Below are 16,404 nucleotides of genomic sequence, written 5' to 3'. Positions count from 1 at the left end.
GCATTTTATGTTTGCAGACCCACCAACACAGGAGTCATCCACGGGACATCCCTGCACCCTACTCTGAGACATACTACTCTGGGGCATCCTGTCGTTGTGGGCTCTGCAACATGCGGCTCATCCTTTGGCTCGGCTAACACGTTTGCCCACAATCCATCCATCCTGTAGCCTGCTTCACGCTATAACCTAATGTGCATGTTGACTTTGTGCATCCGCGCATTTGTTGCCACGCATTTACCCCGCCGCGTGCCGCGTGAATCGAGGCTCAGGAGGAGCTGTGCATCGGCAACGGCAACAGCAGGAGTAACCGCAACAACAACGGCAACAACGACAGGATGGATGCTGACAGGGGTGCGGGGAACGGGTTGGGCAACTCTGGAGCAGGCGAGGCTTAAATTGCCAGAGCTAAAAGGGTTGCCACCAACAACAGCCCTGTTTCTCCCCGTTTTTCTCTCTTTTTTGTTGTATTTGTATGGAAAACATCGGCTGGCAGCTCTTTTGGCTTTCCGCTGTTACTGGCACTGCCACTGCCACAGCCACTCTCCCAATGCCTCTTTCACCTTGCACTTTTTGCAACTGCCTGCCCACTTTCCCCCGGCTTCTCTTTTGCGCTTTCGCCTGCTTCAGTGGGGAATCTTTTTTTCTTCTTTTTTTGAACAAAACTTTGCACTTTGACATGCAGCCACGTGTTCGATGATGCCGCAAAGTGCATGAGCCAAAAGGTGTACACAGACATTCATACATATGAATGAACGAATGAATGAATTGTTGTCTGCGAGTGCAAGTGAGTTAGTTGTGAGTGTGCGGAGTGAAATGAATGAGCATTCAGTGCTGCCTTTACTGGCCTGGGGAATCGACTGACAAATGTATCGGATAGTTGACAATTGTCAATCAATAATTCAATGTGATTGGGCTAAGAAAAGGGATACACATGGAGGTATTTCATGAAATTGTGCATTGTATGGAGAAAAGTTCATACAATTTGGTATGCAACATTCTAAGGGATTTTCAAGGAGAATTAGTTGAAATTAATATGATTAAGAGGCATTTAAAATTGATTTCGATCAAACCAAATAACAATTTGTTAGATAATTATCCTTTGACACGCTTTACTTAATTAAGATTGAATTCAATGAATAGTTACATGAAAAATAAGCTTAAGAAATGAATCATTATGGAATATATAGATATAAATATACTTATAACGTAGTCGTCGCTCTATTCCATATATTGCACTTACCAGTGGATTGTCAGTCACTCCCTATCTCCCTCCATGTGGAGTAATCAGGGCACAAAATACAGTCATTATACTTGAACCCATACTGTAGCCCGCTTTGGTACAGTAAACACCCCCAAATAATGCACCCACACGTGCGCGCACACTTGAAAATGGGAATCTTTCTACTCGCATGAATATTTTAAAACTCTCAACGCATTCAAATTATGATAATGATGAGGAAAGGTGAGTGTTTTTTTTTTCTCTCGCGCAAATATGCGCGTTGAACGAGTGGTTGGAATGAGTGCGTGAATATTGAGGTGGGAGTGGGTTGTTTAATACTTGTGTGAGTTCGAGTGGGTGGGTGTGGGTGTGGTGCGCTAACGAGTGCAGGTACAGTCTGCTGCCAGCGACCCAGTGAGACAAAATCCCCAGATCCCCGCTCGAGGGTCGACCAACGTTTCGCCCACTTCAGGAGCATCGCTTACGTTAATGCATTTCATTATTTTTTATACAATTCGAATGGGGATTGTGTGTGTGCATATCTGTGGGTGTGTGTGGGTGTTTAATGAGCACTTTTGTTAAGGGAGGATCGTTAGAAGTCACTTGATGTGGTCCCCAATCTCAACTGCGCCCCGTGAAAGAGTTGCGAGTGCACTCTTGACTTTGAGCGACTTAATTTGTAGCTTTCAAGTGTAGATTCCTTTTCCTGGAGAGGACACAGGGCACAGTCAATAATAGAAGGGAAAAGTATAGATTTTACTGAAATTGCTCTCCCTTCTGCTTGAAACTTTTCTTTGAAATGATTTGTTTAAAAATTGTTTTAAAACTTTGGCTTTAAAATGAGTCACATTTGCATTTAAAGCGGCCTTTCCCTTGCGTATTTGTTGATTCTTCTGTGAGATGTTTCCACTGTAAACTCCTGGCAGGCAAAGATCGAAATAGTCGCATTTCCCCATCTATCAGACAGATGAACTTAATAATTCCGAGATACTGCTCTAAATTTGTCGAAATTTCTAAAAATTCAAAATTATTCGCACATTAAATAGAATTAAAATGGCTTCAGGTGGGAGTAATTTTGATGAAATTGTTGCCACAGTTTCCGGCAGCTTTGCGGATGCGACTACAAAGAAACATGGAGGCGGTGGCCTCGGCATTATGGGGATCATGTTCATAGTGATGGCATCCATATGCCTGCTGCTCGTGTGCGTCGTTTGCCTGCCAGCCCTTTGCCTCTACGGCTGCCTCGGCTCCCTGTGCATGGGCTGTGCGGAATGTGGCGACTGCGGCGATTGTGGTGATCTTGGAGACGATGATTAAAAGGAAACAGAGAGTGCCCATGCGATATATTGTCTCGTTTAATAAATAGCTGTCCACAATAGACCCACTATGGGTCTTATGTGGGTGCCACCACATGGCCCATGAAATAGATATGATTCGAATCCTTGATGGCAAAGATGAACGGATGATTGGCCCAGAATTGAATGGGTTTCCTGCCCATTTGCTGGCTCACCATCATCAGGGGAGAATACCCGCGGCCCGATTCGCTCACCTCAATGGCGCTGTGGTGCAAAATTGTGCCAATTTTATGGCTCCTATCACGACTGGCAATCATTTTGTCTAAAACGGGCGCATGGAACATGGTCTTCACGCCCAGGGGTCGCAGTACAGTCTCCAGGGGCAGTCGTGTCTCCACCTGGAACTTTGGCAGCTGCAAATGGACAAACTCTTTGGTGAGATTCTCTGTGAGCGGCACAAGATCCACATCTCGAATGAGGCTACTGAGTTTGTTCAGACTCTGCCTCGGATCACGGGGTAGAATGATGATCATGGAGAGTTGTTCGCTTCGGTAGGGCAACTCCACGACGTGGGCGTCTAGATAATCGATGCTGCCATAGCGCAGGGCATCGTACGTCTCCAGGGTGTCGACCAGCAGCTCCTCCGTACCATTCAAGGGATAGAAGGGAAGGGGTTTGCTGTACTTGATCCCGGCCCATTCGCCATGAAAGTACGCGGCATTCGCAATCGCCATTTGGATGTCTTTGCCCAGGTGGCCTCGATGCATGAACCGCTGTATCTTGTTGTCCGTGAGAATGCGAACAAAGGAGTTGATCTCTTCGCTGGCGACCTGCGGATCACTAAAGTCCACCTTTTTGGCAGGCTGGCCCATGCGATCGTCCGAGATGGCCTCCTGGTAGGCGGGCATCAACTGGATGTTCCTGTCCACATACAAACGATTCACCATTTTGATGGCATCCGTGGCCAAGTCGCCGTGTCGCATTGTGTCCAGCACCTGCGTCAGCTCCGGGCAGTCCCTCATCCCAAAGAAAACCAGACCCAGGGCCATATTTGTGGTGGCTGGCGACAGAACAAGGTTTCTATGATGGTTACCATGGGATGCCTGGCTATACAACTGACTGGCAAAGTGATTCGAATAAATGGGAACGGCCAGGAGTAGGAAAACCAACAGGGCAGCTGTAGAAGCTACAAATAATGAATATATTTCCGATTTAGGATACCCAAAGCACTCACCAAAATTCAGTAAAACATTCATGTTTATCCAACGAGAAGTTTGTGCTGCAACTGGAGCAGAGAATCGAGGCAAATGTGTGACAAATGTAACGCCAATTATCGAGAGTTTCAGTTGATTATCCGATTAGACACAGTGCTTGCCATCGAGTGCAGTTCTCCTCTCCAGTGCTGTGTCTGTGAATTTTCTGCAGCTGCAACGCAAAGCAAAGCAAAGAGAGAGAGAGAGAGAGAGGGAAAGACACAAAATATTCGTAGACTCGAAAGTCCAAGTCGTAAATGCACTCAGCACTTTGTCAGCTTTCAGACAGGAAATGCAGCTGCAATTTTTCTTTTATCCCTTGCTTCCCTTACCCTTAGTCGTCTGTTTCCCTCACCACCTGCAGGAGCACTTCTACTCCCAGCAGTCTGCATTTTCCACCCATAAAATGCATCAGTTTTAGTTTCAGTTTTAGTTCTCACATGACACATGACTCTTCTTCTGTCTCTCTCCCTATGTGTCTCTTTGTGTTTGTTGTTTTGTTGTCTCAATTTTGTGCAACGCTTCCGTATTCAGTTTCATAATTTTTATCCAAGTTTTGCCATCCTTTTACGGACGTGTAGGTGCCGGCATGACAAAGTTTTCATTGCCATCGACATCATACTCGTACGGGCTTGATGCAACACACAAAAAAGTTTCCCTACTGTCTCGAGTGCATTAAGGAGCGCGGAGTGTCGACGGAAATTGCATTTGGGAGATGTCCTTTTTAGGAGTATTAAGGGGCGGAGAGAGAGTTTTTTGGGAAGGTAAGAGCTTTAGGACTTGTACTTCGTTTGATTTATTGAAATATGAACTGTGTGCCATGAGAATGATAATTGCTAATAAGAGAAAGAGAATATAGTATGGGTTTTAGTATGCAAAATTAATTCGAAAATTTCAAAGAAAATCGACTAAAACTAACCAGCAAGACCAGATATCTGTCTCTCTATTTTCACGCTGTTGCCAATTGAAAGACTTGCGAGAAACCCTTCAATAAAGATCGTTTATCTGCTTTATCTTTTGCATAAACTTATCAAAAACTTTATTAGAAATATCTGCACACGTCGCTGTCGCAGATGTTTGGGCATGATAGAGCACATAAATGTTGTAAAATAAACGTATAAATTTCCTTATCAGTACGAAATAATTTATGACAGTCCCCGTACCCCCTATAACCTACAACGTCACGTTAAACACTAATCTCTGAACTTTCCCAACCACTGGACAAATTCCCGCAGCTTCTCGAGTCTGCGGGTGCCGCCGCGTGCAATTGTCCGCTTCCAGCGTCGCTCCACCGCCACTCGATCCTCATTGTCCAGGGTGTCGAGGTGTTTGCGCAACTTCTTGTTGATGAATTTCTGCAACTGATTGGTTCGCTGTTGGACGGTGCGCTTCCAGCGATCGAAGCCGTTGCGCTGCAGGCAAAGGGCAATCAGCTGCGTCTCGATGGTAGATAATCGCAGGGGATCCCCGGTGGTGTCCGAGTCCAGGTAGTCCCCTACCACACCGTAGAAGGTATCGAGCTTCTCCTGCGTTCGGTTGCCACTCACCGCCGTGAAGGCATCGAAGCTGTCCAGGTAGCCCATCAGAATGGTATTCTGTGAGTCCAGAACGAGCAGATCCTCGACCACGTTGTCCACCAGCTCCGTGGCCTGGGCAATGAGCTGATTGCTGATAGAGGAGAGGGTGCGATCGGCTTGGACAAACAATCGATGCCGATTCAGGTCACCAGAGCAACGTATCGCAGGGGGTAAAACCAGCTGAAGCAGAGAGAAACGATTATCCAACGATATTTGGGAAGCTGATCTCTCTCGTCTACTTACAAAAACCACTAGGAACATCCCCAAAATGTAGGAATCTTTTGTGCTCTTGGCCATCTTGCCCGCCCGACGATCGCGAATCGACTGAACGTGAGAGACACTGAGAGCTTGCCACAAAAATAACTCGGAAGCAGAGCAGCTCGAAGATAGATAGTCTTATCTCTTTGAAATTTCCATTTTGGATTGGGTCCCTCGTCTGCGTGAATCAATAAATATATATGTACATATGTGTATGCCCCTACGTAAATACATACATACATATACACAAAGATGACACATGACGCCGCCATTTCAATGACGTTTCTTGGGTGAAGAACCCATGGGAGCAGACACACACCCAGATAAGATATAAGAACATTTCTGTGGCTTAAAATTCACGAATGCACACTGCTTGTGCGGGGGTGGTCTACAAAGATAGAGAGCCCATTCTTCTGCTGGCCCAATCTCGGAAAAAGAAATAACCGAGCTGGGCGGGGAGTAAAGCCTTCTGGCCATCAAAAGCAATCGTTATGGGAAAAACCCGCCTGCCTGCCCATCAAAAGCCAAGTGGGAAATGTGTGGCCCTCGCAGTGGCGCAACTAATCTGAAACGCTTAGGAGTTGAAGATGACGAACGGAACCATCAGGAGAAGCGCGCGCCACGGCCAGCGGGAAAAACTATTCATTGCGTATACGCCGCTTTATCCTGCTGGCAATAATAATAGGGAAATAAAAGTCCACTTAGTCAGCAGTCGAGATGTGGGAGGATGAAGGGGAGAGGACTACAGCTGGTCGGTCATTCATTCTGGCTGTGCTTAGACCCTCGGGACAATTGCAGGATATATGCACGAGCATGTATCTATGTGAAAAAAGAATATCTCTGTGTGTGTGTGATAAATGTCAGAAATGGGTCAGTGGCATACGATGATGACGACTGCGAAACCAGAAAATAAAAATGCCGATTGCCTCGTATCAGAGTTTTTCAGTGGAATTCCCTCACGCCAACCCCCCGCTACCCTTTTCTTGCCTCTGTAAATGGAGCTTTCGAGTGGCTCCCCCCCTTCCACGCAAATCCCCAAAGCGCGCTGCAATTTCAACTTTTGATAAGCGAAGTTTAGTGGCGTTTTGCAGAGGGAAGCCCACGCACAGGCAGCACAGAAAACCAGAGGCTAAATCGGAAGGGATTACCCCTACCCATATGACATTGTTGTTGGCATAGTTTTTCGTAGCCAGAGTTGATTTTCATTACATTTTTTTCTTTCTTTTTGAGCATTTTTCCATGGCAACGTTTGAGAGCGGAATTCCGACGGGGCAGTGACTTAATTAGCGATTCATATGCGAGGATTTCGAGGTGCAGGGAAATGCTTTCGAGATGCCATTTCAAAAAGATTTGCGCACATAATCAAAACTTCAATGACTACGAAACAATTGCGTCCACGGGGATGGCCGGAGCCTTTTACAGATTCCTGGCCCAGGACGACTCCTGTACGAGTGCTTTATATGGCGAAACAATAACCAAACTCTGCCTGGGGGGACCCACGAATGAAGCCTCGGCCCAAGACACAAGTGCTATAAATTGCCAGAACAACGCCTGCTGTTCTGTTCTGCTGCCGCCTTTATATATAGTCCTATGCCCGGGTATCCTTCCCGTTGCATGCAAATTTCAATAACGACGCCACCCCCTTCTGACACTCTGTCTGGCGGCAACCCTTTCTGCTGTCGTGCCATCCTTCCCTCTTTTTGAGGCAAACTCTGACACTGAATATCAAATATGATTCGGAGCCAGAGCCAAAAATTATTTGCATACTTTTGGGGATGCTTGCCACCGAAACAACACACAAAGCTAAACAAAAAACGAAACCCAACAAAAAAAGGAATACACGAAACAGCTCGTCTATAGAGAAACGAAGCATTCAATACTCTACGAATAGTAACTATTTTTATATTTAGGTGATGAAAATTTATTTATACAAAGGATAATTTCTTACACTAAGTGAATAATCTTGAGAATAATCTCATTCTGCTGCTATACATTATGCATCGATAAATATATGTATGTACATATGTGTATCTTCTTCCAAGACTAAGTCGACAGTCTCGTTGCACAACTCCCAAAATGTTAAAGGGGAACTAAAAACCAAAAGAGTAAAAACCCACAGGAACTACAAGCAGACTCGCACATGTGGCGCGCTTTTGGTAATACAAGGGGCAGTGCGGAGAGGGGTACAAAAACCAGAATACCTAAAACCCGAGCGAGGCAAAGGATACCTTCAACTCTATTCCTTTAGAGAGCCAAAAAAAAAAAGCAGGAAGCGTTACATGCTTTTCAGGAGGGTGTAAACAGCAGCAGCAGAAAACCCTTTTTCACCGAAACGAGTTATTTATTGCATTTGCAAATTTTACACAACATTTTGCAGTTACCTCAACGCACCATCACTTCACTCCTTTCCCAATTCACCCAACCCCAAGCCAGAAGGTGTATCTGAAGTTTATCGCGGTAGAAATTGATTCAGTTTATATACGTATTCGCAGGGCGTTTTCAGCGCAAGTTCAATGAAGCCAAAAGGTGTTTCTTCCTCCCGCCTGTCTCGCAATTTCTGCTGCTGCTGCAACAGCAACGAAATTGATGTGTAAATATTTTCATAAATTTATATGCCAAAGACTTCAGGGTGTCATGTTGGAAAACACGAACCAATTTCCCAATGAAATTCACTCTCGCACTCACTTTGAGAGTTTTTTTTTTGTCTGCTTCTGATATGTATTTGATTTTTGTGGTGGCAATAAAACAATTTTTGTTTTTAGCAATTTCTCAGTGTGGGTGAAAAGTGATGGCGATTATTTTCGGCGTGGGTTGTAAAATAAATCAACGGTAATTTAAAACTTGGGGAGCATTTTTGATAATTTTGGGATGATTGGAAAGGTACCTTCTTTGGTTTTTATCTTACTTTTCCAAAAGCTTTCCCTTACCTCAAGTTCAATGCCAAAACCACAACTAATTCGTGTGTCCTACCATGAGCCACTTATCTGCAGTTATCCTGCTGTTGTTCAGTGACTTATGGGGTGTGTCCTGCCAAATAAAAGAAGACCAATAAACAGTGTGGCCAAGATAAGCAAAGTGGCACAAAAAAACCAAACAAAACCAAGAAAAAACGACAAAAAGGTAAATAGCTGAGGAAAAAGCACCAAACAAAAGCAGTGGCTATGATTTAAGTTTCTTTTGCGGTGTCCTCCCTTCTACCGTTATCCAAATTGATCAAGATATATATGCTATATGTCTGGGATTTGCATGGTCGACCGTAACCGTAACCTGGTTAAGTGCACAACCGGTTTAACTGTCAAGATAATTTCCCGTTGCGCTAGCAAAATGTTAAGTTTCAGATACACTTTAAGCCCTTGAAATGTTTAACTTTTGTCCAAGTTGAGGAGCTACTCTCTCTAGAACCCTTTGGCTGGCTGTAAGATGAATGCGTTTGCTTATCGGTTAAGGAGTGTCCTGGTCCAGCCGAGGTCAGTGACGCTCCTGGTTTCTGGCTTTCTTTCCCCTGTCAAATGGTGTTTTAGTGCCGGACAAGGCTGTGGTTACGTTACAACAAAGGTGTGGGGGGATACGGGATACCGTTGTCTGTCCGATTACATCCCCCTTCTAATGCAGACCATTCTCTGTCTATCTCTATCCCCCTCGCTCACTCCGCCTCTCTCTCTATGTTGCCTGCCGGGTGTTGAAAGCGCTATGTCTGCACTGTGTTGGCCGGTGTCCACTCTTCCCTTACCCCTCAGGCCATGTGGATATCTTTCAGCTTGACAGCATCTTAACTAATATAATGCCCAATTTTCTGTGGTTTATGGCTTACGACTGTCAATGCCCCGTCCAACCATCCATCTGAACAGGGCGTCCAACCATCTTCTATCCGCCTCTCACTCTCACCCACCACCCTCTTCGGTTTGTTAAGCTTTTTACGGGATTTTTCTATCTTGAAGTTTCAAATCCATTGAAAGGTCGTTATTTAAATTGATATAAATGATATGTCCTTGCGTTTTGTTTGGTCTCTGGCTGAAGTTTGCCTTTGCTTTGACAGCAGGAACTCCATGGATACACAGGGATATACAATGTATGTATGGATTCATGGTAATGTAAGTGAATTTCAAATCGCCATCAGGGCTAAGTGACTTTGATTTATCATAAAAGCGCCCAGACAGCGTGTCTGTGTGTGTGTCTTGACCATTATTTGAGCTGTTTGTGGACACAGCTGCTTAGACCCGCATCGAATGGCAACTCCCTCCCAGATGCAAAAGGCAAACAATTAGCCATGGATTTGTGGCATGGGAAAGATGCTCTCTGCATCTTCTCCACGTCAGTTCAATTAAAGATATTTTCCCCTGCCGGTTGGCCATCTTTTATTTGGCCGTTTGCGCATCTTTTAACAAATTGCAAGACATTAAGTTTTTATGTTCCAGCATATATCTCACTGCCATCTCCGCATCTGTATCTATTTAACGGCCTTCCATAACAGAATTTCATTCGGTTTTCGTGGCAATTAAAATGCTGCAGAAATCGTTATTCAGATGGGGAGGAAGAGATTATTCCGCAGATGGGGTGGACGTACATATACACATATTTGTAGCTGCATTTAATGGGCGGCCACTTGTCCGCCATTGGATTTCGTCAAGTAATTTCCTGCACTTTATGACTTATTGCTACTCCTTGTACTTGGATGATTACTAATGCGCTCGGAACAGCATTTTCTCGAGCTAATTAAACGTACAACAAAGTGGATTGTGAATTTTTTTTCAACTTAGCCAACAGAAAATCCACACACACCCGTACATTTAAGGTGGTAATATTAATTGGTGGCCATCATTCACACGCCTACATCCCCCAGCAGCCCTCAGAGACTGAAACTCAGGTGTTCCTGCCTCATGGCCCACAACAAATGCCACACAATCATTCAAACACACGCAGGCACACATACACAAATACAAATGTACAAATGCTGTACAGAGAGAGATGGAGGGTAGATTGTCGGTGCCGCATCTAAGCCGCGACGCGTCGCGTTGAGAGTTGAACAACTCAATGAGTGGCACACGGGCTGTGGTAGAGACAGAGAAGAGACCCAGTTTTCCAGGAAACTGAGCTTTCAGGCATATTAATTATTTAGAAAGCATTCAGATTTATTTGCTTAATTCGTCAGTCTTTTACTCTCTTTATCTGTCTCGCTCTTTCATTTATTGTTACTGCTTTCACTTGTTACACTTTTCGAAGTTAGCCATTCAGAGAGGGCAGCAATTAGAGAAAAAGTTGAAATTGTAATAATTACACTTGGCTTTAAAAATGTTTACCCAGTTCTCAGAGAGCGAAAAGTGTGAAAGCGAGTACTTTCACATGCATACATGAAAGTATTCTGCTTAAATATATTTCTTATTCGAAGCAAATATATTAAAAATGAAAGTAAATATATTTTAAATGTAAATTTAGTCTATTTTAAACATGCCTTAATTGGTTTTCAATTTAAATAACTTTCACGCTAACATTCGTGCGACAAGAGTAGGTTTTATTCATAACTACATACATCACTCTTTTTCTCCTGTTAATTGTTTAACTCTCAGTTGTTGTTGTGTAAATATTTTAGACAACAGAAATTCTGACATGTGAGACGAAGTCTCAGCACTAGAACTTGCTATTTATGTTGTCCAGCCTTTATTTGAATTCTGTTCTTGCAACCATTTACCGACAATTGACCGACTGGCAAATATTTTACTTGCTTTGGTTTACTTCTACTTCGCTTCTCCTTCTTTTGTGTGTGACTTTTGCTCCTGCTGTAGGCGTTTTGGGTTACTTATGGAGTGGATGTTGGTTGTTGTATAGGCGGGGAGTATATGGTTGTGTGTAGAGCACTTGTTTCGGCACTAGATTTATGCCATTTCTTGTGCGGACACTGCCTAGTACATGGGGGGCGATATACGAGTATTTTATTTGTTTTACATGGATTTTTGCCGTAGATTTGTCGTATTTTCTGCTACAAAATGGAGAGGCTAAACCGCAAGGGGAGAGCTAAAGCTAAACCCGGAAAAGCAGAGCCAGTAAGCAGTGCCACAGAGAAAGCATAAGTTCTTCAAAGGAAGAAAGTTCATTTGGTCCAAAATTCTTGATTTATTTCAAAAAAATGTTTTGTTTGTCGAATGGTTTTTCTGTCCCTTTCGTTTCTGCATTTTCCTTTAATAAGATTAAAATTCGATGTAATTTTTCATTTCATTTTTATTTGCATCATCATTTTCTTCAGTCTTCGTATAAGAAATAACATTTTGTTTCTATTTGTTGCTGTTGTTGTTGTTCTTGTTGTTTTGTGTTGTGGGTGTGTCTATCATTTAATTAAATATTTTTGCATATACTCGTATATTTATATGTATAGTATTTAATGTTACGCTCCAGTTTTCCCCTCCGTTCTGTTCACATTGTGATTTTTAGTTTATATTTATAATCCATTTTATTTCTGAAAATGCATTTCGGGTGCATTTTTGCTTGTGTCTGCATCTGCCTTTTGATTCTGCTTATTTGGTATGTGTATACACTATTTTATTTTATAAATATTTATATTTTTTATACACTCGCTTTTCCCCATTTGTCAGTGTGTGTGTTTTCATGCAAATATTGTAGCGAATTTGCCATCTAAATATTTTCTTTTTAATTAAATTATTATATGCAAAAAGATCAAACGAATGAGCGCTTTGATTTCGAAAAAAGTGGTGAATTTATTGGCAATTTATTGCTTTTTTGTTGGGAAAATATCCATAAATTATTTACAATAATCTAGGGGGATCTGGTAAGGGTAGATATTTACAAATTCTTTCAACTTTGAGTTCTGTCTCACTAAGATTACAATTATTCCATATCATTATACTTAAAATACATCTAGAATTATCATAACTTCCTTTGTTTTATGCTTTTTATGTATTTGTATATTGTCACTTTAGATGTTTCTTTTTGTTTTTTTGCTGAAGGAAATTGTTGGTAAAGACACATGGAAGGAGGAAGAGCGTCGGTCTGGCAAATTGGTTTCATTATCAGTTAGTTCTAGAATGGACAGGACTGGACTATTTGGTCCCCATTTGGGTTATTTTCAATGCCAGAGGGAGAGATTGAGATGGTATACGTCTATGCTCTTTCAGTTCCATGCATCCCTCAGAGCGGTACAGTTGCGTTTGTTTTTCTTGCAACAAAAATATAATTTTAAGGTATTATTCCATAAAAATATATTTTTATGTTGCGGCTGCACATCTGTACCACAAGAATATCCTTCTTCAGCTTGTTTATGGATCATTTTACATCTATATTATTATTATATATTGGTATATTGGTTTAAATTCACTTTTAAGGGAGAGAGCTTATCCACTAAAATGCTATCTAGAGTATGCGAATGCTAAATGCCATTAACTATGAGAAAGGGAGAGATAGAGAGAGAGAGAGAGCTAAAGTGTGTGATTTGAATAGTATTTCGTATTCCTTTATGTTGCTTAGTACGAGTATTCCTTATAGCTTATCGATTAGTATGTATATCTTCTTTATATCTGTTATCTTTTAGTCGTTTTGAGTACTCGTATTCATAGACATATCATATCCCTTGTTTCATTTGACGCTTGTTATACCTTTGTTGCCTTATTTTGTTTTGTTTTTAGAAATTAGAACCGAAACTTAAACAAACCATAACCTCACATTCCCTGTTTCAATGGCATCTTCATCGGATCCTAGCGATCCCCCCTCTTTTCAGAACTCGCTCTGCACATAGCTCCGATAGTTGTTGTTGGTGAGATTTAGGCCCACCATTTCCATTTCCATGCCCGTCTCGACCTGGCCACGTCCACGTCATACGTAGACAACGTGCGGCTTCCCATTCGATGCCACAGCTGCAGCTGGTGGATCACCAGATGATTTCGAGAGCGATGCCGCCTGCTTGAGTTTGCTCATGGTCTGAGTATCGGGATACTCGTAGTGATCGAAGCGCTCGTACAGATGCTCCGGCTCGTCGTCCGCCTCCTTGACGGGCAGCTCCCAGGGCTTCAGAGCCCTGTACTCGTTGGCAATCGTCTGGGCGGCCAGATAGCGCTCCAGCTCCAGTTTGTCCAGCTGCGGCAGCGTCGTCTGCTGATAGTCATGCCCACTCCCTGTGTTGTGTGCCTGCAGCGGCATCGCCTGGTGGTAGTGATGGTGCGCCTGCAGCGTTTGGGCGTTGTGTGGATAATTCATCATGCCCATGCCCCCATTGCTGCCGCCCAGTGTCATGCTCATGCCCATGCCCATGCCCATGCCCATGCCGAGTCCATTGCCGCCCAGCGACTGGTGGCCCTGCAGGATTCGGTCATGGACATTGATGATGCTCTTGCTGGTGCGCATTGGTCCGCGCTCGTGCAGCAGCTTCCTGCGGCGCTTGACGAAGCGCAGATAGTAGAGAACGCTCACCCCGATCATGGCCACCAGGAGGCACGTGATGACGGCACACACCACCGTCACAATGTGGGCGGGGCAGGTGATTTCGCCCTCGCTCATGGCCAACAGCTGGCGACGCGTGCGCACCGTGTCCCGCCAGATGTCGCAGCCGATCTGCTGCCGGTCCATCCGCAGATACCCAGTGTTGCGGTTCGCCGATGATGAGGAGGTGGCCAGCTCGTAGGCACTCGGTTCGGTGGTGTGCAGGGCATTCGCAATGTGCTGCTCGGCTATGTAGGCAGCCAAAACGGCCACACCATCCTCCGCCACGGCCGCCGTGGTGGCATCATCCGTCTCCTGCTCCCCCTCCCTTTGGTTTGCCTCCTTTGCCAAGGCGGCCACAGCACCGCCCGGTGCATGATCTAGCGGTGGTTCAATGCCCTCAAAGTTTCCGGTAACGAGGCGCCACAGCCACAGCAGCGAACAGTTGCACTGCAGTGGATTATCCCCCAAGTATAGCTTCTGCAGCTGATCCACCGGAAACTGGGCGGAGAACAGAGTCTGCAGACTGTTGCTCTGCATGTAGACCTCCAGGATGTTGGGATTGCCCTGGAACAGGCGCATCGGTATGTCGCTCAGCTGCGGATTGTAGTTCAGGTGCAGCGTCTGCAGGTGCGTGTTATCCACAAAGGCTCTGCAAGAAATTCGAACAGAGAATGGGCATTAATTAGTGACAGTTTTTCTAAGACCCCCAAAGGGAATCTAGTTTTTCCACCAGGGTCTTGGGTGTGGGTATTAATTATGCATTCAACGTTTAAGCTTAAAACTGCACAGACATATTACTTATATACGTATGTACCTAAATAAATATCCTTGGAATAGCAGCTCTGCCCTTGTTGCACACATGACAACGTCAGCTTTCGACTTACGAGTAGAGCGACATGGATTTATTTAGCCCTGCGTCTATGTATTTTCAACTTAATAAAAGGAGGCACCAGAGAGTAGCAGCATGCCACATCCAACATCCAACATCCCAAGGAGCCACGATGAATGAAAGGGCATAAAAAAAAAGAAACGAAGACGAAGCCAGGAGAAAAGTCTGCAGTTTTCTCCATGTTATTCGGAGCTCCATAGAGCGTTGTCGTAAATCCCTGCCAAGTTAAGTCAACGCGCTAAGTCGCTGACTTGGGGGACTGAAAGAACGGTTTGGAGGGGTGATGCATGTGCAGATGTGTGCCTGTGTGGAGTGTAGTGCAGTGCATTACCCCAGGAACCCGAACTCTCTCTCTCTCTATACCAACCATCGCTTCAGACAGTCTCAGATGTGGAAAGAAATAAGTGTAACGTGGCGTATGAGCAATGCTGTATGGCAGGCAGGGTTGGGGTGGCGACTCCCGACTTCATCCACTGCTGACACAAAGCGAATTTGTCGCTCTTAAGCGTTCCCTGGCTCTGCAGGCAACATTTCATTTCAATACTCTCGAGAGTTGCATTCCATGTTAAATGAACGCATTTATTCCCAGAACTTAGAACCCAGAACCAGTTGCTGAAGGATACCTAGTAGGGCAAGGGGGGCGCCTTGCATTGATTTGATAAGTGGCTGCATTTTGTGGAACCCCTTTACTCCCCTCTCCATAAAGGGCAGGCATCCAGTCGAGCGAATCTTGTGATGAATTCGAATTGAAATGGCAACGAGAGAGCTGGCTTCATGCATGAAAACTGTTTGTCATTCATTAGGTTGAAAGATGAGGAAGGGATGGGATGGGTCTTGCACAAGTCCTTTTGGGATGCGGACAACTCTCAGAAGTAATTTTTGTGCATTTCATTTGTATAACAAATGGATGTAAAGACTTTTCAAAGAAAGAACTTTACTGGTCCTAGACTCTAAATACATTTATTTTTTATGGAAAAAGGATCTCAATCACTCTCACAACACAAAGTACAGTTTAAAGTGATATTTGCACTATTTTATGTGGCCCTTAAGGTGGATTTTTTTCTACATTTCTAGCACACACATAATTCACAGACATCCTAGACAGAACACCCTTAATTTTCCACCTTTCGAACATTCAATTTCATGGCAAGTTTAACATTTATCCTAAGTACGTACAAAAACTTCAATTGCAGACCACAAAAAAACCGCAAAGAAAACTTTCGATTACCACAAAGAACAAAACACACAAAACTCGTGTCTGTATGCGACATACGAGTGTGAGTACGAGTATCTCCCCAAAACAATTTAGCGGGTAAACCTCACCAAAACAGGCAAAAAATAAATTCAATTATTTGTGCAAATATTATGCAAATATCTTTGGTGCAGAGTAGAGGGAAAATCAACAGAAAAACGTGACATTGAAGGTAGCACCACGGGAATGGATTCCTCCAGACACCTCAAAGAAAAAGTTTTTCTATGGAGTGGCGGT

The 16,404-nt window shown here is 43.9% G+C and overlaps 3 protein-coding genes across 3 annotated transcripts in view; all 3 read right to left on the bottom strand.

The window, feature by feature from the left end:
* Positions 1 to 2,590: 2,590 nt before the first annotated feature.
* LOC117891465 (serine protease inhibitor 42Dd-like) lies at positions 2,591 to 3,788 on the bottom strand. Its single transcript, XM_034796948.1, has 2 exons — positions 3,749 to 3,788; positions 2,591 to 3,691 (listed from the first exon to the last, which is right to left on the bottom strand). The coding sequence occupies exons 1-2, from the start codon at positions 3,768 to 3,770 to the stop codon at positions 2,613 to 2,615; spliced, it is 1,101 nt and encodes a 366-aa protein (XP_034652839.1). The 5' UTR covers positions 3,771 to 3,788; the 3' UTR covers positions 2,591 to 2,612.
* Positions 3,789 to 4,776: 988 nt separating this feature from the next.
* On the bottom strand, positions 4,777 to 5,656 carry LOC117890881. The gene is made up of 2 exons (XM_034795973.1): positions 5,588 to 5,656; positions 4,777 to 5,524 (listed from the first exon to the last, which is right to left on the bottom strand). Exons 1-2 carry the CDS (start codon positions 5,639 to 5,641, stop codon positions 4,961 to 4,963), a joined length of 618 nt encoding a protein of 205 aa, XP_034651864.1. The 5' UTR covers positions 5,642 to 5,656; the 3' UTR covers positions 4,777 to 4,960.
* A 7,560-nt stretch (positions 5,657 to 13,216) lies between these two features.
* The window catches only part of LOC117890879 (leucine-rich repeat and immunoglobulin-like domain containing-NOGO receptor-interacting protein 4), a 43,611-nt gene continuing 40,423 nt past the window's right edge, over positions 13,217 to 16,404 (bottom strand). The window contains exon 5 of the mRNA XM_034795972.1: positions 13,217 to 14,675. Coding sequence (XP_034651863.1) covers positions 13,421 to 14,675 — 1,255 coding nt within the window. The 3' untranslated portion in view covers positions 13,217 to 13,420. The remainder of the gene's footprint in view (positions 14,676 to 16,404) is intronic.

The sequence above is a fragment of the Drosophila subobscura genome, chromosome E (genome assembly GCF_008121235.1).
Source record: "Drosophila subobscura isolate 14011-0131.10 chromosome E, UCBerk_Dsub_1.0, whole genome shotgun sequence".
Taxonomy (NCBI): domain Eukaryota; kingdom Metazoa; phylum Arthropoda; class Insecta; order Diptera; family Drosophilidae; genus Drosophila; species Drosophila subobscura.
The sequence above is the reverse complement of the archived record's forward strand: the minus strand, read 5'-3'. Positions and strand labels throughout refer to the sequence as shown.